Source organism: Engystomops pustulosus, chromosome 4 (genome assembly GCF_040894005.1).
Source record: "Engystomops pustulosus chromosome 4, aEngPut4.maternal, whole genome shotgun sequence".
Lineage (NCBI taxonomy): Eukaryota > Metazoa > Chordata > Amphibia > Anura > Leptodactylidae > Engystomops > Engystomops pustulosus.
In genome coordinates, this window is record NC_092414.1 from 176,778,684 (window position 1) to 176,805,626 (window position 26,943).

At 41.8% G+C, this 26,943-nt stretch overlaps 1 protein-coding gene across 2 annotated transcripts in view; it reads right to left on the reverse strand.

The window, feature by feature from the left end:
- Positions 1-26,943, reverse strand: part of LOC140127692 (immunoglobulin superfamily DCC subclass member 4-like) — an 80,696-nt gene that overhangs the window by 22,539 nt on the left and 31,214 nt on the right. For both annotated transcript variants that reach the window (XM_072148667.1, XM_072148666.1), the window contains exons 2-8: positions 15,306-15,596; positions 15,046-15,187; positions 11,708-11,841; positions 10,897-11,031; positions 9,346-9,501; positions 2,624-3,034; positions 2,378-2,542 (exon numbers count right to left, since the gene is read on the reverse strand). In XM_072148667.1, coding sequence (XP_072004768.1) covers positions 2,378-2,542; positions 2,624-3,034; positions 9,346-9,501; positions 10,897-11,031; positions 11,708-11,841; positions 15,046-15,187; positions 15,306-15,596 — 1,434 coding nt within the window. The remainder of the gene's footprint in view (positions 1-2,377; positions 2,543-2,623; positions 3,035-9,345; positions 9,502-10,896; positions 11,032-11,707; positions 11,842-15,045; positions 15,188-15,305; positions 15,597-26,943) is intronic.

Consider the following 26,943-nt stretch of genomic DNA (forward strand, 5'->3'; position numbering starts at 1 on the left):
ATATCTAAGGCCTTACTCTCGCAAATGGCGAGTCGTAATGTCAATTTGGCAATGGATACAACTGGATGCTCTCAGGGCTAAGCAGGGTGGACCTCAGATGTACTTAAAAAGATACATTGCCCCAGATATAGTAAAAGTGGTGCTATGTGCCTTTGTGCAGTTTGCAGTAGATAATGGGGCAGATTTACTTACCTGGTCCATTCGCGATCCAGCTGCGCGTTCTCCTCCGACATCCACCAGGTGGCGCTGCTACGCTGAAGTTCCCCGAGGCCCGCCGAAATGCCTCGACACTTTTTTTTTTTCAAATGCAGCGGTTTTTCCGAATCTGTCAGGTTTTCGTTCGGACACGCCCCTGATTTCCGTTGCGTGCATGCCAGCGCCGATGCACCACAATCCGATCGCGTGCGCCAAAATCCCGGGGCAATTCAGGGGAAATCGGCGCATATCGGAAATATTCGGGTAACAAGAATCGGGCCCTTAGTAAAAGACGTGTGGTGCACGTCAGTAATAAATGTGTTGCAAACTACGACTTTGCGCCCCCCCCCCCCCACCCTAGTGTGCACAGTTTTATAAAGTGTAGCCTGACACAGAAGTGGTGCAAACACTTCGTAAATACATGTGCAAGCTCCAATGACGCTCTTTTTAGTGCAAAGACGCAGTCACAATGATATATCTGGCCCATTGTAATGATCTATACATTCAGGAGGCGGATTCAAGTGACTCTAGCTGAGGATTGTCTAGACAGGATACTAATGCATCCACTTCTCAGTTAAAGGGTTTGTCCAAAATTTTTAAGTTCATAGGATTGGGGATAATGTGGAGATCAGTGGAGCTCCCACTCCTGGGTGCCCCCATTCTAACTAATGAGTAGAATGGCAGGATGAGCGCCATGCTGTTCCATTCACGGACTATTTGAGTGCTGGAGATACAGAAGCACTGTGCACGGATATGTCTAGCACACCCATAGAACTGAATGGAATGGTACCCATCATATAGCAGCATCTCTTAGTACTGTGAATCTGGAACAAGGAGGCGGAGCAATGTAAGCAACCGCTGAATATGCAGGGTCTCATTGGACTCACTCAGCGTCCTTTAACTCACATCAAATTTTACTTTCTTACCAGGCCTTAAAATGCTTCACTGATTGGAGCATTTCTAACAAATTTTCATACTTATTGGTTCAAGGGCCATAACTTCCTTTTTTTCTGCAATACTGTAAAGATTTGTGCTGCATTTTTCTAGTGACACGTAGGGATAGTTAAAAATAAAAAAGTTAAGGGACCTCTTTTTTCCTTTTTATTTTTTTTTTGGGGGGGGGTTAAAGTTACAGAAAAACTGGCGAAAAATATATATTTTTTTGTAATGTATAGTATATATTTGTTCAGTTTTCAAATTAACTCAAAATGACCATTATACATGAATTCCCTAGTCTGTGACAGTTGTTTTGATATATAATATTTATGGTCTGGGGCAAACAAGGCGACTATAGCGATGCTTTTTATAGTGTAAATGTTTTTTTTATATGTGATGTGTTTGTGTGTGCTTTAACTTTATATGTCTTACAAACTAAACCAGCTAAGTTTATAGACTGGGCAGACACATTTTGAAAAATACTATATAATATACTCATAAATACGCCTCCTTATAATGTAAATATTTTATTAGTATGCAAAACATTAATACATATACAGACATAGACCAGAAATGGTTAAAAACACTTAAAAACTGTAAACATCTACACTATACCAAACACAATAGGGGGAATACAATAACCATTTATTAATGTTTTGAATACTAATAAAATATTTACATTATAAGGAGCCGTATTTATGACACATTGGGGCAGATTTACTTACCCAGTCCTGTCGCGATCCCGCCGATGTCTGACGAGGATTTGGGTCTGCCGTGATTCACTAAGCTCGTGCGCCCAAGTTCCTGCATCCGTCGCTTCTGCCGCGAGGTTCGCCGGAGTTCACCTGCTTCTTCCCGGTGCTTGTAAGTGCGTGTCTTGCGACACATTTCTAAATGTTAAATCCCACACGTTGTCCGAATCCGTCGGATTGTCTAATGGCCCACCCCCGAAGCGCCAAAATCCGATCGCGTGCGCCAAAATCCTGGGGCAATTCGGCGCAAAACGGAAATCGCCGGGAAACCCGACGAAAATGCGTCCGACGGACCCTTAGTAAATAAGCCCCATTGTTGCAGACTCGGGACCTGTGTCCGCTGACACGTAAACAGTGTATGGCGCTGCCTAGTTCTTGGCTCCTAACACATGCCTTATGTAATGCAGACCATCTACATCATTCAGTCAAAAAATCTGAAGCAATAAGGGGCCAATCACACACTTGTCTGTTCTTACTAATAAATGTCTTCTTACCATCATCCAATGTTTGCACTACAAACGACTCTGATGCCCGACTTGCTCCTTGCTGGGAATATGCTACAATGTAGAAGGTGTAACTGGTCCCGGGTTCTAGATATCTCACCGTGAACTCTGTAGTGTTATTATTGACTGCAAACTGATATTCTTCATTATTAGAACCTGAAAGATACAAGAAAATTTCAGAATTCCAGCCAAGACACCACCTACATTGTCTAAGGTTACAATCCAAGACAGACTCACCGCCCGTCTTGGCATAGTGAAGAGAGTAGCCTACAACTCTTTCCCAGTTGCTCTCTGGCCTCTCCCATGCTATAGTTACTGTCTTGCTGGTTACGGCCTGGGATTTCAGAGCCTGTGGTGGACCTGGTAGACCTTCTTGGACTGTCACGTGGAGCTTTGCAGTAGCACAGATGCTTCCCAAAATATTTTCCGCCACACACTGGTAGTAACCAGCATCCTCCAGTGCCACCTGTGTAATGACCAGGCTCCCTCTGGGTTGTATCCTTACTTTGCCATTGGAAGGAAGCACCTCTCCATTTTTTAACCAAGTGATGGTGGGTTCTGGGTCACCTTCAGCCCTGCAGACAAAGCGTGCAGTCCCTGCTCTCGCCCTTGTGATGGTCTCTGGTGGTTGAGTTATGACTGGAGGCACTGAAAACACAACATACGGGTAGAAATAAAAACTATATGTATTTATGGTAAAATATATTATTTAAAAAAACCTTTAGAACCACAGTTAAAGGACATCTATTACCAGGATAAAGGACTGTAAAACAAGCACACTGACATACAGGTGTGTGTCCCCTCTGGCAGGATGTGTGATATTACAGCATGCAGAGGGATGGGGGAAGTGCTGAGGGGGAGACGTTCTCCTGCACAGTGTACGGAGTGGCTCTGGTAACACCCTAGGAGCCCTTCAGGTTTATTAACATCATTATAAAAGTTGATTTTAGAAGGATGGAGGCCATGGATGACAAATATAAGAAGATTACCACAGTCACTGTGCCTGGATCTATCAGTAAGTGTCCCTGGTTTATCATGATGGATTTTGATTGTGGATTTCCTTTAAGGAGAGGTTCTCAAAGTGATTTACCATAGTTTTCCAGGTATGCATTTAATCAGGTTTAAGAGGACATCTCCCAACCCATATAACAAATCCTACTCTTTTCTCACCCACCACCTCCAACTCTAGTTGTCAGTCACTAATTCTGGGGGTATTTGTTTGTCCTCACCATCCCAATGTCATTCATTTCTGCGCCCAATATGCACATTACAGTGCCTGCTGTCAAATCTATAGACCTGGGCTAGAAGATAAAGCCAGGGACCTCCCTCCTGACAGTAGACGTCCCGACTAGCATATTGAGTGCCAAAACGAACAGCACTCAATCATTTCAACGTTTTGTAGAGGAAGTAAAAGCATCTTTGAAATGGAAGCCAAGGGGAGAATTTTTTAATGATAAAAAATACCTGGATCGTTTATTAATATCAAACATTGATGAAATAAAAAAACGATTTTATGCCCAATACGTCCCGTGTACATGAGGAATAACACTATTCTGACCACTGCATGGTATTTGGCATTTTTAGCAATTTTCTTCTCTAATTCTCAGTTGTCTCGGAGCTGGTGGATGGAGACTAGCTGCTATGATGTCTCCCATACACTGTACATAGTAGAGGAGAATATGCTAAGCAAGTACTGATGCAACAATGTGAATGTTAACAACTATCTCAAACAGGACATTAAAACGTAAACTTTATTCGGACAACGTTAAAAAGCGTTTGTGGGGCCGCCTACAATTCAATTTATTAAAAAGGCCAAGTGTACAAGACGGACATACATAAATTGTAGTGTAGCCTCCAACACACTAGAGATTTGTGTGCAGGGACAATGGTGCTATATTAACTGGTTAAATCCACACCTGTCGCACCTAAACTCTCAACCAATATGGTGAGCAGTGTTGGAGGCCATTCATCCACAACAAAAAAATGGTACTAGACCCTCATGGTTAGGTACCAGTATCTGTTCACACATGAGGGTCTGTACCTAGTGTGACCATACGTCAAATAAGTGCCTGACGCGTTTCCCCGCTACATAAACTGAAGTAGCGGTTCATCAGAGGAGTGTTGCGATAATGACCCCCTGAATCTCAACTGTCTATGCTAGTCTGAAGCATTGATGTCAGCTTGCTAGCTAAGCTAGACTACAGAGGGGTCGGTCACGCTAGTATGGTGACATACGCCGGCATTTGTTTGGCCGCGCGTGCTGCCGGCGTCCCGGGCTATTTAAAGACTAAGCACCGCCCACAGGAAGGAGGAGGAGGGGGACGGACCTCCAGAGTGCTCGACGTCACCGGACACTCCCCTAAACACTCGGCGGAGTCCTCCACACGTCACCACTCGAGGACCCAATCAGGAGTCAAAGAGTATGACAGCGAAGGCACCAATCCGATACCAGGGAGCGTGACAGCCGATGCCCTCCTGAAAATAGTGTATCCTGCCTCCTCATGAATCGCTACATCGCGATAGAGTTACTTGAGGTACTTGATCGCGGTTCTCAGGGAACCTAAACACATAGGGGGTCATTTACTAAGGGCCCGAATCGCGTTTTCCCGACGTGTTACCCGAATATTTCCGATTTGCGCCGATTGTACCTGAATTGCCCCGGGATTGTGTCGCACGCGATCGGATTGTGGCGCATCGGCGCCGGCATGCGCGCGACGGAAATCGGGGGGCGTGGCCGAACGAAAACCCGACGTATTCGGAAAAACCGCCGCATTTAAAACCCGAAAAAGTGTCGCTTGGTGACCGCTTACCTTCACCTGGTCCGAGGTGGTGCATTCCGGCGCGTGGAGATGATTTTCAGCGCAGCAGCGCCACCTGGTGGACGGCGGAGGAACTACCTTCATGAATCCCGGCCGGACCCGAATCCAGAGCAGAGAACGCGCCGCTGGATCGCGAATGGGCCGGGTAAGTAAATTTGCCCCATAGTGTATCTGTAGGCTCAGATGGGGACATAGGTATAAACTGAAGAGTAATGTACAGAGGTAACAGGGTCACAGAATTATATACACAATAGGAGGTACTGGGTGTACCACCGGAATCCAACATTAGTCCCATATTTACAGTAGTTGGATTATAATGATGTTATGATAACACAACTGGATTATTATAATGACAGGTGAACATATCAGGAAGCCTTGTAACAGAAAAAGTGGTGTCGCATCCCGATGCATAGGACACCATTTATCAATGGCTCCCAAAACATTAGAGTATGGGGATAATCTATGGTTAAATGAAGCAGGCATAAACAATGTGCTCATTTAAACCATCAGGTTGAATTGTTCCCAGATCAAAGATCCATCGCGATTCCCGTTGGGATAACTTTCTTTCAAAGTCCCCTCCTCTGGGTGAGGGTTCAACTATCTCAATGATCTGGAAACGTAGAACTTTATGATTCCCCTGATGGTGTTCCCATATATGTCTCGAGACAGATGTATCCCTTTTGTTCTTGACATCGTTGATGTGTTCCCTAAAACGTCTTCTCGCTTCACGAGTTGTTTGCCCAACATATTGAATCTGGCATATACATGTGAGTAAATAAATCACTCCTTTCGTTGTGCAGTTGGAAAAATGTTTCATATAATAGGTTCTCCCTGTTATAGTACTTTGGAATGTGTTGCCAGTGCAGATATATTGGCATGACTTGCATCCACTGCAACGGAATGTCCCTTTGGGTTTCTCTGGAAGCCAGGTGTTATGTCCTGTAAGGGGTTTTAAGTGGCTTTGGACCACAGTATCCCCTATATTCTGGCCCCTCCTATACGTAATAGAGGGAAACACATCAATCGTGTCAACAATGTCTTTATCCATCCTCAGGATGTTCCAGTTGTTACGTAGAATTTTCTTTACTTCATCCTGGCATCCATCATATGTCCCTATGATCCTAGTTTTAGACTGTCCCGTATCGGTTCTCCTTTTGGGGACCAATAGGTCATGTCTCCTCTGATTTAGAGCGTGTTGGTGAGCCTCTCTCAGGACATCGGACGGATACCCCTTGTCTAGGAATCGTTTCTGGAGATCCCTTGAGGCTTCGAGATACTGATTCATAGCAGAACAGTTTCTTCGAACCCTCAAATATTGGCCTTTTGGGATTCCCCTCTTGAGGGGTGCCGGATGCCAGCTTTGCCACCTCAAGAGGCTATTCGAGGCAGTGGGCTTTCTAAACAATTGAGTTTCCAGATTCCCAGATTCTTTAAGGAGGATTTTTATGTCCAGGAATGTTATCTCTTTGGGATTTATTTCGCATGTAAAGAACAGGCCTAAATCATTAATGTTCAAATGGGCCACAAACTCCACAAAGAGATCCACCGGTCCATTCCATAGGATCAGGACATCATCAATGAACCTCAGCCATAGGATTATGGCCGAGGTCCATTTGTCCATTTCCTCCTGGAAAACGACTTCTCTCTCCCACCAGCCCAGGTAGAGGTTTGCAAAGGTGGGAGCACATGGGCTCCCCATTGCAACCCCCCTGAGCTGGTGGAAGAACTTCCCCTCAAAGAGGAAAAAGTTCCTCGTCAATACAAAATCAAGAAGTTTCATGACAAACTCGTTATGAGCCCTGCAATGTAGCCCTCTGGTCCTAAGAAAATCATGCACCGCATTACAACCCTTCTGATGGGGAATCGAGCTGTAGAGGGCCTCGACATCTAAACTGGCCAAGTATGATCCAGAAGGGAGTGTGAGGTCCTCAATTTTCCTTAGGACATCCATGGTGTCCCTTACATAGGAGGGAAGGGACACCACAAAAGGACGCAGAACTGTATCTAGGTACATGCTAGCATTCTGCGTAAGGCTGTTAATGCCTGAGACAATAGGTCTCCCTTTTAAGGGGGAGATCCCCTTATGTATCTTAGGGAGGGAATAGAACGTGGCCGTGCTGGATTTCTGTGAACACATGAAGTCATACTCATTCTTTGATATGAGTCTTTCATTCAGTGCCTGATCCAACATGGACATGAGCTCATGTCTAAACACATCTGTCGGATTGGCTGACAGTTTTTTATAACATTGTTGGTCACTCAGGATCTTCATGCACATGTCCACATATTGATCTCTATCCAGCACGACCACATTCCCCCCTTTATCTGATGGCTTAATCACGATTGCAGAGTCATTTTTAAGGTGAATGAGCGCCCCTTTCTCGTCCCTTGTAAGATTATATTTAGGGGGTGATGAGTTGGCCATATTTTTAAGTTGGTGGGTAACCACTTCCAAAAACACGTCAATGGGTGAGCAGTCCCCTAGAGGTGCTGACTTTATTGATTTAGGTTTGTGTTCAGTAAAAGGGCCCTCACCCGGGGTTCTTTCGGATTCTTGCAACAGGGCTGTCAGATTATCAAAATCTGGCATATCAGCCTCATCCAATCCCAGTTCCTCGCATCTCTTTCTGTCATGAAGTTTGAAAAACTTTTTCCATTTCAAACGACGACAGAATAGGTTGATGTCTTTAACCCATTCGAATGCATCATATCTCGGGACTGGGACAAATGACAGTCCCTTCATCAGAACCCTTTCCTCAAATTGTGATAGTTCCCTTTTTGACAGATTTATAATATGCATATCCGTAGTTGGGGGGTTCGGGGTCCCGGCTAGTGTCCTTACTTCTAGGTTTTCTGCTGGTCCTTTTTTCCTCGTAAGAGGTATTCCGTAATTTGCGGACCCTGGGACAAAAAACCTTCCCTCTCTGAGATTGCTCCAGGAGGATTTTTGTTCCCCCTAGTACCCCTTCCACCTCTCGTTCCTCTACCCCTAGATGTTTTGGGACTTTTCGACTGTTGTTTCCTCTTTTCCTTTGGGTCCCGAGATTGTGAACCCTCAGAATCAGATAAGTCGTATTCAGAGGACGATTGACCCGTTTCTGTCCCTCCTTGGGCAGAGCCCAAAAATTCTAGGATCCTGCCTTCTTTAAAATCAAGGGTATCCCTGCGGAACTGAAAGTGCTTTCTCTCTTTGATATGCGCAATGAATCTTTCCACTGTTTGTTGTAGTATCGATTCCATTTTATTAAAGTCAGGATGGCTCGAGAATCTCTTGATGTTTTCTATGCCTTCATTCAAGAGTTTGGTATTTTCCAATAGGAGAACCTTTTCCTCCTCTAACAATAACCCCATCAACCTCAGAGACGACTCAATAGATTCTTTCTCCCACTTTACCATAAAGGCAGGGGATCTAATCCTCGCTGCAGGAAATAGACCAATTCTCAACCCTCGAGGCACTATTTTGTGCTGTAGGTATATTTCCAAAGTTTGGGCCTCCCAAAATGATCGTATTTGGTTCTTATAGATCTTCGTAAGATTCCTAAAGGCCGATGTAATACTAATAGTTAAATTCTGTGCCGGTAGGTCCCCCTCAGAAAATACTTCTTTGACATCATCTAACCAACAGTCTGTGTTGACTTTGTTCGAAAGAAAACCTGCCATACCTCAGAGGGAAATTATTACACCTAGAAATTTCAAATAATATATCGATAATGGTGGTTTAATATTAACAACTATCTCAAACAGGACATTAAAACGTAAACTTTATTCGGACAACGTTAAAAAGCGTTTGTGGGGCCGCCTACAATTCAATTTATTAAAAAGGCCAAGTGTACAAGACGGACATACATAAATTGTAGTGTAGCCTCCAACACACTAGAGATTTGTGTGCAGGGACAATGGTGCTATATTAACTGGTTAAATCCACACCTGTCGCACCTAAACTCTCAACAATGTGAATGTTGAGGTTCACAGTGATGGGGCCTATGTGGGTAGATAATGGGCAGATAAATACCCTTTATAATGACGGTGGATGTTTGGGACCAGTATATAAGAATGTACTTGGTTATGCTTTCAGTGTCCGTCTTACAATCCATTTGGCAACCGGTTTATGTTTTATAAGTATTTGCAGTTTCTCATTACCAAGGACGTGGAGATGGGCTGAAATGGTGATAAAGTGCTGACTTTGCGGTTTCTTAGCTCTGCACACGTAAACTCCTGCATGATGGGCCTGGACTTGCTGAATCAGAAGACTCGTCTCTCCGAGAAGGATGATATCAAAGGAGATTGGTTTTCCATCTATACAATATACAGCAAATAGGTTAGTATTTATAAGAACATGACATCATGTGCTTGGAAATGACATCACAGAGCGGGAATTTAAATATAGGACAATGTTAAGATAATTTTTTTTGCCTTTAAGTGGTATTAGTACTATATATTAGTACATATTTAGGAATAGGTTTATAATACAGACGGTCCCCTACTTAAGGACACCCGACTTACAGACAACCCATAGTTACAGACAGACCCCTCTACCCCCTGTGACCTCCAGTGAAGCTCTCTGGATTCTTTACTTTATTCTCAGACTACAATAATCAGCTGTAAGGTGTCTGTAATGAAGCTTTATTGATAATCCTCGGTCCCATTACAGCAAAAAAAATGTTAAACTCCAATTGTCACTGGGGAAAAAATTTTTTTGGTCTGGATCTACAATTATAAAATATACAGTTTCAACTTACATACAAATTCAACTTAAGAACAAACCCTGGAACCTATCTTGTACGCAACCCAGGGACTGCCTGTACAGTAAAATCATTTCATGATGACCACCAAATAATGGTCTTCTTAGGGCATTCGCGTCTCAATGAAGATGGCAAGTATGCAAAATATTTTGTCATAAGGGTTGGACCTCATAGAGAGGTGGCCATTTAGAGAGGTTATATTGTATGATGTTTTATATATATAATATATAATAATATAAATAATATAATAATAATATAGGGTCAAACCAATAAAGGGGTGGTCGGGTAAAAATCTAAATTGGGACGTGTTCATGCAATGAAAGACACTTGTCAGCTCTGCCCTGTGTCCACTCACATGATGAACTTCATCACAAAGCAGGGAGAAAGGAAAAGGTAACAGGGGCACTCGATGCTTGATCTGCAGATGGTGGTGAGGGGTTGGGGTGGGAGGATGTTCAGCTTCTGCAGGTACAGTGGAGTGCTGTAATGATACTGTGCTGACCGAAAGGGAGGGAAACCACAACAGAGATGGGTGTGATGTGTAAAAAAAAAAAATGCTTTAGTATACTTGCCAGAGGTGAGAGGAAGGGGAAGGCAGGAGGAGGAGTTCACTACACACAGCCTGCTTTGCAAGCCTTCATGGGAATAGCAGCCTCAATATCTCACAATATGTGAAGGGAACATGAGGACAGGTAAATAATAAAGTGTGCTTGGACATAAACTCAAGAGTCATAAAACCCCTTTTATAATCACAGGTTGGTATGCCAGTGGTTGTGCTGCAGATGAGATACAGCAAAATTTTCTTAATTGGCGAATCTTGCGTGGTCTGTGCCCAAGAAATTGAAATATTCACCAGCTTGGTTTGAGAGCTGAAGCTCTATCCCTTTTGCCTATTAGTTTTTTTGTGTGTTGAACACTATAGTGTTTCTATCTAAAGATCATCGCTTACCTTGACGATACCACGAGATGACCGGTGTCACATTCCCTTCGGCTATACACTCCATTACTGCGCTCTCACCCACTGCCACAGTCAGGTTTTGTGGCGCTCTAACAATTGTAAGCTCATCAGGTAATGGTTTCCAATCTGGAAAAGGCAACACAAGACATGATTAAGAGCCTATTCGGACTGCTGGAAATATGGGACTGAAGAAACATCCAGAAACCTACAGAAAACATGACATGTAAACCTGATAATACAACTGGTATGAAGGATTTGGACTGGATTTCCAGGATTAAAAATATTAATTAAGTAGTATCTGATTGGTGGGATCTGTCGCCCCCACTGGTCAGTGGTATAAATAGATTGCAGCATTTGGACAAGTGTTGCGATCCCTTCCCTGCTTCCCAAGTACATCAGTGTACATTTTATAAGCGCTTTCATTTAGAAATAAAATCCCCTTAAAGACTATGTATACCTCTGAGGGTATTCTTTTTATTATTACATTGCATTTATTATGGGCTACAAATAATTTTCCTAATAGGTTTTCATTGAAAAATTTCTGCTTGGTTTCTCATCTTCTTATATTCACTGTAGGCTGATTTGTCAGCGAAGCAAACATCTCAGGGGATATCCCTTATCTGTCTTCTATGGGGTTAGAGACACTCATTTAAGCCAAATTTGTATCAGGTCAAGAATCAGCTTAAATATCTGTTTCTAAACACTTAGGAGAAGACAGATCAGAGATACATCATGCAGAGTGTAAGAAAAAACATCTATAGGGAAAGATACCATGGAAAAAGTATAATAGCCATGAATTTACCGTTTTTTACAGACAGCTGAGCTTCATTGCTATATCTAATACTGAGAGAGTTGGCAGCCACACAGCGATATGATCCCTCATCTTCCTGCTGCACCCCGATAATCTGCAGGACACCGGAAGGAAGGATGATGATCCTGAAATATAACATCAGGGGACTTCAGAAACAGCTATTATCTACATTAACACAACTTTCTTACAGCTTTCTCAATATCGTTCTATAACTTTTGTAGTTTCTGGCCTAATTTCCATTTATTCATCTAATGATAAAGGATGCAAAATCAGAACATTGGGAAGAAGCCATGCTTCCAGTAACTTGTTTGGCTATCCAACTGTTAATAAACCTTGCCAACCCACAAGTCATTGAGCCACTAATACAATGTGTCATCAGTCTGAATGAAGATTTTGCCGTCCTTCCAGGAATGGATCTTGACAGCCACCAGTAATATACTGTGCCAGTCCTCCAATAGCAATCTATGCCATCCAAGTAGAGATGCATCACACAATTCTTCCCGTTATGGATCTCTCCATTAAAGAACACCTTCAGCTAAAACCATCTTCATGTATCAAAGCCTGGAGGAGGTTTTCCAAATTTTGGAAAAAAATATTTTAAAGTAGGAAAAAATACTCCTACCTAACTCAGCTCTCTGGCACCCCCAGAGCTGTAAGACTGGAGCTGCAGTTACATCTGAATGATTGGTTAGTGACCGATGAGGCCAATGATTGAATCTACCATCACCTTAACAATGCCAGCAACATCATCACTTCCAGAATTGGGGAGACTTGACAAACACTCTGTTCTGGATTACATTGAAATGTGAGTTAAATGCCAAAACAATATGTAGATGGTAGGATCCAGCACTACAGTGTGAAAAAATAGTGGTAAAAGTTAAAAATTTAATTTTAACGCAAAAAAAGTTAAAAAGATCACAGAGGTGATCATGGCAAACAAGAAACAGACAAATATACACAACACAAAAAGGAAAAAAGCGGGTTACACATTTCGGACTATACAAAATCGTAGTCCTTACTCATCAGGTATGAGTAAGGACTAGGATTTTGGACATTCCGAAACACGTCACCCGTTTTTATTCACCATTAAACCTAATGACAGGTTCCCACAGAAGTCAATACAGGCAGTCCCCGGGTTACATACAAGATAGGGTCTGTAGGTTTGTTCTTAAGTTGAATTTGTATGTAAGTCGGAGCTGTATATTTTATCATTGTAATCCCAGACAGAACTCTTTTGGTCTCTCTGACAATTGGATTTTAAAAATGTTGGGTTGTCATAAGAATCAGGAATAACACTAAAGCTTCATTACAGACACCTGTGATAACTGTTATAGCTGATCATTGTAGCCTAGGGCTAAAGTACAATAAATTACCAATATCCAGTCTGACAATTTCTAAGAGGCTACCTGATGACAGGTTCACTTTGAAGGGGTTCCTCGAAGATCAATAACTTGTCACTTATCTAAACACAGGTGATAAGTGTCTGTTCACAAGGACCCCCACATATCATGGAATGTGATTACTATGTGAATAAAGCAACTGCTATCTATGCATGCTTCCGATCAAGACCCCTTAAATTAAACTATGAACTTTAAGCACGGCAAACACCTGTACAATTCACTGTCTTTGGCATAAATTTTCAGTTTTATACATTGCACCACTTTTCTGCATTTTTAGTTCCAAATAATAGACAGCTATACCATGATACAGAAAATGGGCTTTATTATCTTTCTGGCATAATACTAAGTTTACTCTCCAGTATTGTACATTGTATTATACTCTGTTCTTCCCGGATAATACAATGGTCCATCTATTTCTTTGAGCGCATTGGGGCAGATTTACTTACCCGGTCCATTCGCAATCCAGCGGCAGGTTCTCCGACGCTGATTCGTGTCTTCTGGCGATTCACTAAGGTAGTGCACATGATGTCCACCAGGCGTCGCTGCTGCGCTGAAGTCCGTCGGAGTTCACTGAAGTTCACCAAGCTAGCCTGGGTGCAGGTAAGTGCGTGTCAAGCGACACTTTTAAAAAAAAAAAAAAAATACGGCGGTTCTTCCGAATCCACCCCCAACGATTTCCGCCGCATGCATGCCGGCGGCGAGGCGCCACAATCCGATCACGTGCGCCAAAAACCCGGGGCAATTCGGCGCAAAACGGTAATATTCAGGAAAACCGACGGGAAAACACGATTCGGGCCCTTAGTAAATGTTATAAATGTATATATTATAAACTACAGTTCATGCAGTATTATACCACATAGCAGTGATACAGTAATAGATATCTTAATCAGGTACATATAACTCATACATCAGCAACTCTGTTTTTGCTTTGGTTTATTTTTTTATAGTGAGTTCCCAAAAATAGAGTCTACCAGCACTGTGGTAAGTCATCCACCTAGTAATACCCGATAGAGCCCCTACTCATTGTGCCATTAGCTAAAACATGTCCACTATACTGCACTATAATGCAATCCACAGAGATGATGACCCCCACTAGACCACCACCTATAATGTATTGTTTGTAGTGCTGGTCTTTTTGTATAGGGAAGGGACACGCTATGCGCCCCTTAAGGCTTGTGGACCTTGATGCTATTCCAACCTCTGCAAACCTTCAAGTTACACCCCAGACATTGGGTGAGGTGTTGTGCCATCCCTCCAGTTACAATATGTACCACAGTTACTGTAATAAAAGATGGCATCCATTCTAAATGCATTTGGCCGTCCCCTGAAACAACACATTGTGCCAAGAAGAATGTAAAACACAATCTTCTATCCGTAAATTGATTCCCTCCTGGAGGAAAAGGAAATGTGCAGCTTAACTGTAACCTAAGGTCTTCTGGGATTGTGTCCTCCAGTTATCCATCAATCCACCCCCTCCCCAACCATGAAATGAAATACGTATGAGTTTATGCGCTATTACATAGCTACATATATTTTTGTTTTAGGACTTAAAAAGGAGAAACACTGGATCAGGTTAAAGGGGCATTCCCAAGATTTTATGGGACAACGCCTTTAAGATCACTTGGGGCCCTGGCTACCAATCAATCTTTCTTTAATGAGTATAAGTATACTTTTGGCAATATTATTAGTACATTTTGTCTTCTTAAATTTCTAACAGATGGGTACAGGATTAGAGAGACATGGATGTTGTTTTCCAAAAAAGAGCATCACACCTATCCATGGGGTATGTGGGGTATTGCAGCTCGGCTCAATAAAAGTAAGTGGGAGTCTGCAATACGACACGCAACCTGTTGGGGACGGAGCACTAGATATTGAAGAAAGGAACTTTGCTTTTCTAATTCTATGCAAACAACTTTTATAAGGACTTACCTGTTACTAGAAGGTACAGGAACCTGGTCTTTTTGCCATGTGATCTGTGGTATTGGAGATCCATTGATGCCGCACTCAAATCTTGCCAGAGCATTCTCTGATACAACCTGAGGTTCAGGGTGCAGGTGAAAAGGAGGCAGCCCTAAACGTAGATACATACAGGACATTGCAATTACATGGATGTGTCATGGCATGGGAGGTAGTCAACAGTACACTACATAGTGTGCATTACCCAGCATTTCCAAAAATATGCTACCCACCTGCCAACCTGACTGTGCCCGTTCTCCCCTGCAAGACTCCAAAGGAATTCCTGATGGTGCAGAAGTAGCTTCCCTCGATGCTTACTCCTTCTCTTTGCGATATTATAAGAGACCCGTCAAGCAGCACACTGAAGTTTTCTGTGGTTAGTGGCTCTCCATCTTTCCACCAGGTGACATTACCGGACACCTCTGTGTCTTCCAGGTCACAATGCAAGATGGCTTCTTGACTTGGTAGGAGAGTTGTATCTGTGGGGCCAGGACGGCAGCCAAGGTCTAGCCAGGTGCTTTCTCCTACAACAAAACACCAAGACAGAGATTGAGATGATTGGTCAGATACACTTAAAGGGTCACTGGGTTTCACCCCTCTAAACCACTACCCGCCCTCATGTAGAGTATGAAATGTCCTTTCTAGAATCCCCTCTTTTATGTGTTAACCTACAGAAAAAAATCTTCCCCAAAGTCAGGCAAATATGACTCTTCTCATCATATTTTCAAATGAGATGAGTCAAGTTTAGTGATTGTAGGTTTAGTCAGTTCAGAAGCCCCTAGCTTCTATTCATTATTACCTATAACATGCTTTTTGCGTCATATAAAAAATAAGGATCTTACAGGCAACTATATACATAGTTGGAAATGCGAGCTGCAGATAAAGAGCCAGATCACACCTATTTTTTAACTGCCTGTATGTACATTTCTGTAGCTCACAGAACCATATGCCTCATGTGATCTGAAAGATGAGATTATTATCTTTAATGTGACACCAGCATGTTTGTTGATGCTATAGAACAGAGGTGGCTAACCTATGGCACTGGTGCCAGAGGTGGCACTCAGAGACCTTTCTGTGGGCACCCAGGCCATCACCAGAGATGACTCCAGGCATCTTCCTGCAGTCCCAGACAGCCCAGGACTTGCTGTGCATTCTTTTATGCTTTATTGGTGTCCTCAGGGGCTGGTATCAATGAAAACTGTGACAGAGAAAGGAGTATAAATCACAAATTACATTTCTGTGTTGGCACTTTGCGATAAATAAGTGCGTCTTTTTTTTTTTTTTTAAACTCGTTTTATTGAAACTGTACAACAATCACAATAAAGAGATGTACCACAATACACACTGTTATATCGTCATATGTCATGTGTACACAAAATAACAAATCAAAAAGAATAGCATTAAAAACACAAACATTCAAAACAAACTTTACAGTGCTGCTGCTAGACCACGTCCATATTTTCCTTTGAGTAGGGGGTATCAGTTTAAGGTTTCCAAGGAAAATCCTACTCCCAGTATTTAACTACGCCATCCATCTTGTTATATTATCTTCAGTGTTAATCAGCCTGAAGTGCTCTTAATTGTGACGTGTATGCATTTACAGAGTAAAGTGTAGCCAAAGAATCACACCATTGCCCCCATACCTTGTTGAACTTGTCCGGGCAACCCCTTCCTCTATATATTAAGTCATGAAAAGGAAGGACCGAGTTCACCAATTTCCTCCACGCTGATAGAGTCGGTGGTTGCGTCGCCATCCATTTTACAGCTATGACCTTCCTAGCCAAAAATAGTACCTCTCTAAGGAATATGCGCTTATGATGTTGCCATACTTCTTCATCAATCACTCCCAGTAAACAAAGCTCTGGTGTAGGTTGTACCGGAACGTTAAGTACATTAGTTAGCAATGAAGCCACCTCTTGCCAATATGCGTGAATGGTCGGACACATCCACACCACATGCCAGAAGTCTGCATAGCCCGCCGAACATCGCAAACAACCAGGGTTCTGCTTCCTACCCATTCAATACAGTCTAGCGGGGGTCAGATAGCATTGGTGAAGAAAAAAGACCTGTATTAATTTGTTATTAGCTGCCGGGGACACTAACCTAGCTGACTCTAAGGCTTCCGCATATGTCTCCTCCGTCAAATTGGGTATAAGCACTTTCCATTTTTCTAGAGCAGGAGAGGGGTTTGCCGACACTTTGTCAGTAATAAGGTGGGAGTACAATATGGAGACTAGTCCCCTGGGTCCTTGAAATAAGCGGGTCTTTGTTGTAGTTTGGGCACTCGGCCTCTAAAAGGTTTGCAATCACTGCACTAGAACATAAGATAGAGACTTCTGATGTGACACAACCCCTACAACCAATAAACTTAAACCATCTCATGTGAAAATGGGAGGAAAAAAGTCATATTTGCCCGACTTTTTTTTATAGGTAAATGGATGAAATTTCACATAAAAGAGGGAATTCTAGAAATTACATTTTTTCATTTTATACATTCCCTTCCTGAGTGGACAAGAAGTTTACTGAGATAAAATCTGTTGATACGTTCCCTTTAAATAGTGAAAGTTAAGAGAGAGCTCTAAAATTATCCACATAACAGTCCTTTTGTGGTGATGGGGACCTTCCCCCCTTTAATTACAACTGATCTCTATAATTACTAGAGCAATACCAATATTACACCACATTTTTATACACTTCTCCCCCCTCCTGTGGAACCCTCCACTCCCCTTGTTTTCTTGTCTTTCTTTTCGCCTTTGTTTTATCGTTTACTATGACGCTGTATTTGCCTATGTACCCAACAAAACTCAAAATTTCCATTCCATGGCACAGGTTATTATTTGTATACTGCACGTTGCATGTACTTGACACGGCACTGGGGAGTCCTGGTCGCCGTCCTTTCTTCTTCTACTGCAACCAAATTCCGACTTGTACCTAAAGAAACACTCGGACACCGCCTCTTTGGAATAATCTGGCCACAGCAGCCAATTTATTATAACATACAACAAATATTGCAACATCAATAAACATTTCTCCCCCCCCCCTCATAATCCTGATCCTAATAAGGAGAAAGGTCCTTGGAGCTCCAAATTACAAACGCCATTCTGCTCTTTTCGTTATTACCCCCAACCGCCACCTCTGGTTCAAGGGCACCATATCTCGCAGATGGCTTTCCCAATTTTCCACTCCCCGGGACACCACCCAGCAGGAGTCCATACTGCCATACCCCTAGGCATGGCCCACCATTCAGGGGAGAACTATCCGCCCTGTTCTCCCCCGCTCCCCCTTGTAGCTCCACCAACTCCAAGGACTTTTTCCTTCCCCCTGCCCTAAGCTGCCATGACGATTGCGAGCCCCATAACCCCCTTCCCCCCCTGCTCATGCTTCCTCTAGGGCGGGCGGGCGGGACTCCTTCTCTTCTTAACCTAAAATGGCTGATCCCCTCAGCCTTCTTTATCCCTTTGTTAACTCCCCCTGACTACTCGCGCCACAAATAACCCCTCCCCATAGCAACGGCTCCTTCCCCCTGGGCCGTGTCATGCCGGCCTCCCCCAACGCTGTGGGTACGTCCTCTTCTTTATGTAACTTTACGGAATGGAGCAGTTGAGGGAAGAGATCACAACACTCATAGGAGCGCTAGTGGTTCTTCCCTTCCTACCAAGCGCACCATCGTTTGGAGTTCATTGTAATGGGACTGAGCTGCACACTGTCCACATGACCAATGGACATGATGTTACTGGGCTGAGAAGCAGAAACAGCATTCATCAGAGAGAACCCGACCACTACAGGGAACTGATAAACATGGGTGTCCAACCCTCCCTGACTGGAAATTGATCACCTACCCTATGGTTTCATTTATTTGAAATCTGGAATATTCCTTGAAATTTTGGATTTTTTTCATACTTTTTGCTTTCTGATCCTTTTTTTACTTTTAGAAAGCTGTGAAACTAACATTGGTGAATTACATGAAAAATGCTATTTGCAGGACTATTTGTGTTTCAGTCTCTGCAGATAATAAAAGAGTTCACTGAGAACAGACATGTAACTTCAAAAAAAGGATCACGTACAATGTAAAATAATAATAATGAAAAATCCCTAATCGCAGGGAGCAGGTAACAAAAGGCCACACTGTCACCTGAATACTAGAAGATCACCAAGCGTGTCCAGGTTTATGTAATATTGAGCCAGTGTGATCCAGTAGAAGACAACCCTAAGTTTCATTGTTATGGGCTGTTTCACAAATGAGAAATTAGAGTTTACTTAATACCTCCCAAATTCTGTGAGGGTGGAAGAGGGACAGAAGATGGACATTTTTATGCCTTATATCACACCCTTTGCCCCCAAACTCTACTGATCCCACACAGTATAATACTCATCTAATGCACACTTAGATGAGTACCGTATTTTTCGAACTATAAGGCGCACCGGATTATAAGGCGCACCATCAATAAATGCCTGCTAAAACGTCTAGGTTCATATATAAGGCGCAGCGGATTATAAGGCGCACCTGATTATAAGGATGAATGGCCAGCAGGTGGCAGACCTGTGCACAGTTCCAGTCAGCTGTTGTCTGTAAGTATGATTCCTAAATAAGGCGCATTGGGCTATAAGGCGCACCTTTGATTTCTGAGAAAATTAAAGGATTTTTTGTGCGCCTTATTGTCCGAAAAATACGGTATGCAGTATATTGTATAAATGATCAGACCCCTTAGAGTTCAAGTACCCTAAAAGGCCTAAAAAGTAAAAAAAAGTTTAAAGGTAAATAACATAAAAAAAAAGTTCAAATCACCCTCCCCCCTTCACTTGGTCGCAAATAAAAATAAATAAACAATCATAAACATGTTAGGTAAAATGTTAGGTCTCAAAAGTTTCAATCTATCAATACGGTATATAGAAATGATTACTCCCAGAAGTAAACCCCATAATGGAAAAAAAATTTACAACACATAAACATTTGAATGAAAAGTGATCAAAAGGTTGTACAGTCCTCAAAGTGGTAGAAATGAAAACATAAGCTTTTACCGCAAAAATTGACACAGCTCCATACACCTAAGTATGAAAAAGTTATTGACACCAGAATCTGACAAAATTAATTCTTTTCGTACAGAAGGTTTCTCATTTTTTAAAATGTATTAAAATCTAATAAACCCTTTAGAGAATCCATGAATCTGGCTCATTTGTATGAAAAAGAAATCTGACTTAACCCATCCCTCACCATGTGGTAGCACCTAGTCACTACATGTTACCAGAACAGTACATTGGCCTAAAGTCTATTGTGCCAAATTATCCATCGGCCAAATTCAGTTCAATGTTCAATGGTCCAATGAACCTTGATGGCTTCTACTCAAAAATAGGCTATTTATTCACCAATAGATCACAGCACTGCAATACTTTCCAAATCTCAAAACAGATGTCTATTGATCAAAATGAGGTTTGTCTCATCTGTACTGACAGGATGCTGAACAAACTAAAAATAGTTGAAAGTAGTCCTTCAGTGTCCTACAAGTAGCGATCATGCCACCTCATCATCCCCATAGCTGCCAGCTCCATCTTCCCTGCATTCACCTGTCATTCCCACAGTGATGCGACCTCTGTACGTGACCACTCTCGAGAGTTTGGAAAATGCTCATTTTAATTTTTGGCACTTATTTTTATTGCTTCTATTTCACAGCTTTATCTGTGCAGATTAAATGACACCCAAGCCTAAGATGGATTTGTTGAGATATACTATTAGGGTCACAACCTTCCTGCCCCTTCTTCATTCCTTCCCCCCTCATCTTCTTTTCTCTTTAATATGTCTGATGTCTCTCTCGTTTTACCCTCTGCCATTTTTTATTTGTATTCTGTGTCTTTCCCCTATTTTATCTTGAGATACATATGTCCTTCAATGGGGCACATTTACTAAGGGCTTTGCGCCAGTTTTCTGACGGACTTTGCACGTTCTTTCTAGTGTAAACTGCTAGAACCATGCGGCATATTTAACATGCAAAGTCTGTCACACGCCTTATGTTAAAGGTGCACCACAAAAAAGTTGGGGAACTCTGTCAGGCCAGTGCCAGATTTACGATTTCTGGTGCACATTCTTAATGAATCTGGCGCACCGAGCATTATACACAGGCAGAGCACTTCATGTGCAGTTTCCCCACATACCTAGTAAATGTGCCCCATTTACTAAGATTGTTGGAATATTTTGGGAACTGTATGACCTTTTTATAAATTTTTATGTGTGTCGATAAGGCAGAAAAGCGGTGAATCAAACATTTTTTTAAAAAAAAATTCTGTTAGGGCTTTCACCATATGGGATAATTATTGTTATATATGGATAGATCAGGAATTTTGGAACGTGAGGATACCAAACATTTTTATAACTAGAATGGAGGTCATAGATAACAAATATAAGAAGATTACCACAGTCACAGTGCCTGGAGCAAGTGTCCCTGGTTTATTATGATAGATTTTGATGGTAGATTTCCTTTAAACTCTAACCAAGAGCTACTCAACAAGTTTTTTAATGTACATACAGCAGCTCGTATGTTTTCCCACATTTGGATTTATTTTCCCGGAGAAGTCCACTCCCACTATCAAGCCAATGTCTCCTGATTAGGGTCGTACAATGCATTGATATTGATACCTTTTCGATGTTCAAAAAGGCAAAACCATTTACCAGGATAGAGCTCAAGAGCTGATGCTCTTCACCAGATCTGAACCGGCATCAGTCAGCAGTTCCCTAGTAAAACACCAGTGGTTACAGTGAACTCCGATCACAAGTGTTCAATGGAACATCCAAAATGCTGTGATCACACTGTAGCACACACTGTGCCATACAGTACCACACAGGTGGTTAGTAAGGAAGTGTCGGCAAAGTTCCTGACCCAGACGCCTCACCCACCAGACTGCAGCGCAGCCTCCAGCCACTAGAACTAGTGATTGCTCAGTGCTGGAGAAGCTTTCGCCAGAGGAGCTGAGCAGGGAGGGGTTAACCTTCCCAGGAGCTCCACCGCAAAAGAAATACAGAGTAAAGTTCTTTCTTTGGGTCCCTTCCCTCACAATCTGAGGGTCGGCTTATACTCAACAAAAAAGTGAAAATTATCAAACCCTACATATATTTTATAGGACAAAAGTGGCTACTGCATGGCCCGCCTTCCCTTCTCCATCCGCTGTGCGCCCATACAACAAGTAACAAGCACCAGGAACATGCGACATTGTTGCTTTTTCTTTTTGTGAAAAGTATTGTATCAGTATTGAGTATCATGATACTTTTCCAGGTACCGCAATGAGTGTATAAGTGTATATCTATAGGTGTATATCTATGAGTGTATAAGTGTATATCTATAAGTGTATATCTATGAGTGTATAAGTGTATATCTATAAGTGTATATCTATGAGTGTATAAGTGTATATCTATAGGTTTATGTCTAGGAGTGTATAAGTGTATATCTATAAATCTATATCTATGAGTGTATAATTGTATATCCATAGGTGTATATCTATGAGTTTATATCTAGGAATGTATAAGTGTATATCTATAGGTGTATATCTATGAGTGCATAAGTGTATATCTATAGGTGTATATCTATGAGTGTATACGTGTATATCTGTAGGTGTATATCTATGAGTGTATAAGTGTATATCTATAGGTGTATATCTATGAGTGTATACGTGTATATCTATAGGCGTATATCTATGAGTGCATACATGTATATCTATAGGTGTATATCTATGAGTGTATAAGTGTATTTCTATAGGTGTATATCTATGAGTGCATAAGTGTATATCTATAGGTTTATGTCTAGGAGTGTATAAGTGTATATCTATAAATCTATATCTATGAGTGTATAATTGTATATCCATAGGTGTATATCTATGAGTTTATATCTATGAATGTATAAGTGTATATCTATAGGTGTATATCTATGAGTGCATAAGTGTATATCTATAGGTGTATATCTATGAGTGTATACGTGTATATCTGTAGGTGTATATCTATGAGTGTATAAGTGTATATCTATAGGTGTATATCTATGAGTGTATAAGTGTATATCTATAGGTGTACATCTATGAGTGTATAAGTGTATATCTATAGGTGTATATCTATAAATGTATAAGTGTATATCTATAGGTGTATATCTATGAGTGCATAAGTGTATATCTATAGGTGTATATCTATGAGTGCATAAGTGTATATCTATAGGTTTATGTCTAGGAGTGTATAAGTGTATATCTATAAATCTATATCTATGAGTGTATAATTGTATATCCATAGGTGTATATCTATGAGTTTATATCTATGAATGTATAAGTGTATATCTATAGGTGTATATCTATGCGTGCATAAGTGTATATCTATAGGTGTATATCTATGAGTGTATACGTGTATATCTGTAGGTGTATATCTATGAGTGTATAAGTGTATATCTATAGGTGTATATCTATGAGTGTATAAGTGTATATCTATAGGTGTATATCTATAAATGTATAAGTGTATATCTATAGGTGTATATCTATGAGTGCATAAGTGTATATCTATAGGTGTATATCTATGAGTGTATACGTGTATATCTGTAGGTGTATATCTATGAGTGTATAAGTGTATATCTATAGGTGTATATCTATGAGTGTATACGTGTATATCTGTAGGTGTATATCTATGAGTGTATAAGTGTATATCTATAGGTGTATATCTATGAGTGTATAAGTGTATATCTATAGGTGTATATCTATAGGCGTATATCTATGAGTGCATACGTGTATATCTATAGGTGTATATCTATGAGTGTATAAGTGTATATCTATAAGTGTATATCTATGAGTGTATGAGTGTATATCTATAGGTGTATATCTATGAGTGTATACATGTATATCTATAGGTGTATATCTATGAGTGTATAAGTGTATATCTATAAGTGTATATCTATGAGTGTATGAGTGTATATCTATAGGTGTATATCTATGAGTGCATAAGTGTATATCTATGAGTGTATATCTATGAGTGTAACAGGGAGAGTTTGTGTGAAGACAATTGACAACCAGTGACAAGTGCTACAGCGCTGCTGAATATGTCACTGCTATATCTTCCCTCTATCAATTAAAAAATCTCTGGGTGTCCGTCCATTTCCAGGCTTCTTTATGCAGTCAATATTCCATTAGCCGCAGCGCAGAATGATGTTATTCCGCTGAACACCTGCAGCTGTGTCTTTGTCAGGAAGGAGGTCGATAAATAATATGTGTCTGATTTTCCAGAAGATGAATAGTAAGATTCTTCGGGTTTTTCTGTAAAACTCTAGACATGTTTCCAGCAGCACATAATAATAATAATAGTAATTATAATAAGACCACAATGAAATATTAATGCTTGTTCCAGACACTTTACCTTATTCATATACAGTTTGACTATTTTTAAACCCTCTCATGCAGTTGCTAGGAGACAATGATGTCCGGCTTCTCCGCTCGTCTCTTTTTTCCCATCCGCTCAGTAGAGATTCAGCGCCTATCTGGTTTCTATCCTGACTCATAATGTAGCATCAAGATTTATTGACGTTGAGATGTATTAAGTGAAAAAGTGGACGTCTGTATAAAATAAAGACTGTGGAAGTGTTGGGTATTTCCATTTATAAAGTAGTTTTATAAGAAAATGTCTTCTTATGTTACACAAGGGTTAAAACTAGAGATGAGCGGACCTGAACTCAAGCTTCGGTGTCCTCTGTTGGACAGCTCCGCGTAAACCCGGACATGTTGATTGATGGGTTACAAAGCAGCCAATCAGGCAGCTTTACGCCCATAGTAACTAGTAATGGCTGTGTTTGGCTAGGTGGACACTGGGTGGACATACCTAGACAATCACAGTAAAATTGTGCGCAACCTGTCACCATTACACAGAGCGGCGAAACAGAGGACACCGAACCTAAAGTTCAGGTCCACTCATCTCTAGTTAAGACCTCTCCCAATACATGTAACGTAAAAACTAGGCAAATCGGCCGACCATGTACTGTGTATGGGGCCTCTCAACTCTCTATCATCGACTGGGTGAAGTCAGGACTCCACTTGGAGAGATGAGATGTCTGGTGGTTGTGCTCTCCATTCCCTTCATCCATGTGGAAAAGATAGCTTTCATCTAATTCACTGCTGGACAGATAGCTGGGAGACTTTATGGTTTCCATAGATATTTCTTAGCTGTTGGCCAATCACTCTTGCTACAGATCTCTCAACTCCCATTACCTCTAAATTTAAGAAATCAGACAGATGAATTCTATCTAGCTCATTCCTCGTGTGAAGGAAACCGTGACATTTCGGACCCCTTTGGGTAAATAATCGGCTTAGTGATAGAAAACAGAGCGTCGTCGTTAATGGCACATTCTCAGAGTGGGTTGGGCTTACCAGTGAAGTGTCACAGGGCTCAATATTGGGGCCACTTCTTTTTAATATTTTTATTAATGTCCTTGTAATGAGTTAACACAGTCATGTTTTAATATTTGCAGATGATACTAAGCTGTGTAAGTAATTAATACTGAGGTCAATAGTTTAGCATTACAGAGGGATTTGTGGAAGCTTGAGGAGTGGGCAGAGAAATGGTTGATGGGGTTTAATGTAGATAAATGTTAAGTTATGCACTTGGGCCATGGAAACAAAAAGTATAATTATGTTCTAAACAGTCAATTACTTGGTAAAACGGAAGCTGAAAATGACTTCGGGGTATTGGTAAATGGTAAACTTAATTTTAGTGACCAGAGCCAGGCGGCTGCTGCTAAAGCAAATAAAGTTATGGGATGTATCAAGAGAGGAATAGATTCTCATGATAAGCACATTGTCACGGATGGTCCCGCGACCCATATCGTGGGTTCACCCGTGCCTCTCGCCCCTCGCCAGCGTGCCGCAAGCGTGACTTACGGGTCCCGGCCCTTGCCCTGGCTTCTTCAGTCCCGGTCGCTGTTGCTCCACCATCTTCGGCCGTGCGCGCAGATTAAAAGGGCCAGCGCACCACTAATTGGCGCTGGCCATTTCAGGTAAATCTATTTAACCCTGCCTCTTCCTGTGATCCCTGCCGGATCTTTGTGCCTAGAGCCCTGGAGAAAGCTTTGTTTATGCCGTGTGCTGTTTCTGTGTATTCCCGTTGTGACCCTGGTTCTGCTTTTGACTTCGCTCCTTTGCCGCCTGCCTTGACCTGTTGCTACGTCTCCGACTCCGATCCTGTGCTGCCCGTCCTGACCTCCTGCCTGTCCCCGTCTACGAGATTGCCTGCCGTTTCTGTACCTCGACCTTGGCTGCCATTGCGGACAAGTCACGCCTGTGGAACGACCTGTTGGTACCACGCCGCAGCAAGACCATCCTGCTTTGCGTCGGGCTCCGGTGAAAACCGGGTACCACTTAGACTCTGGTCCCAGGTTGTGGCTTGTGTTATCATCCGCAGTGGTCCAGAGGATCCACAACCTCGAAGCCTGACAGACATAGTTTTGCCCTTATACAAATCACTGGTCAGACCACACATGGAATATTGTGGACAGTTTTGGGCATCAGAGTATAAAAAGGACATAGTAGAACTAGAACGGGTGCAGAGGGGAGCAACCAAGATTATTAGGGGAATGGGGGGGACTAGAATCCAAAAAAAGATTACAAAATTTGGGATTATTCGGTTTAGAAAAAGACAGCTGAGAGGAGACCTAATTACAATGTACAAATACCTGAACGGGCAGTACAAGGATCTCTCCAAAGAGAGATCTGGATGTCTTTCTCGAGAGCAAAAATCTCACAGGTTATGGGGATAAAACATTTATTTAATTCTGAAAGGCTGGACTTGGTGGACTTGCGTCCAGCCTTATATAATATGATATGCAAGGTCAATTAATTATCCTTTTATAGACACTCCCAGAACGCATGGGT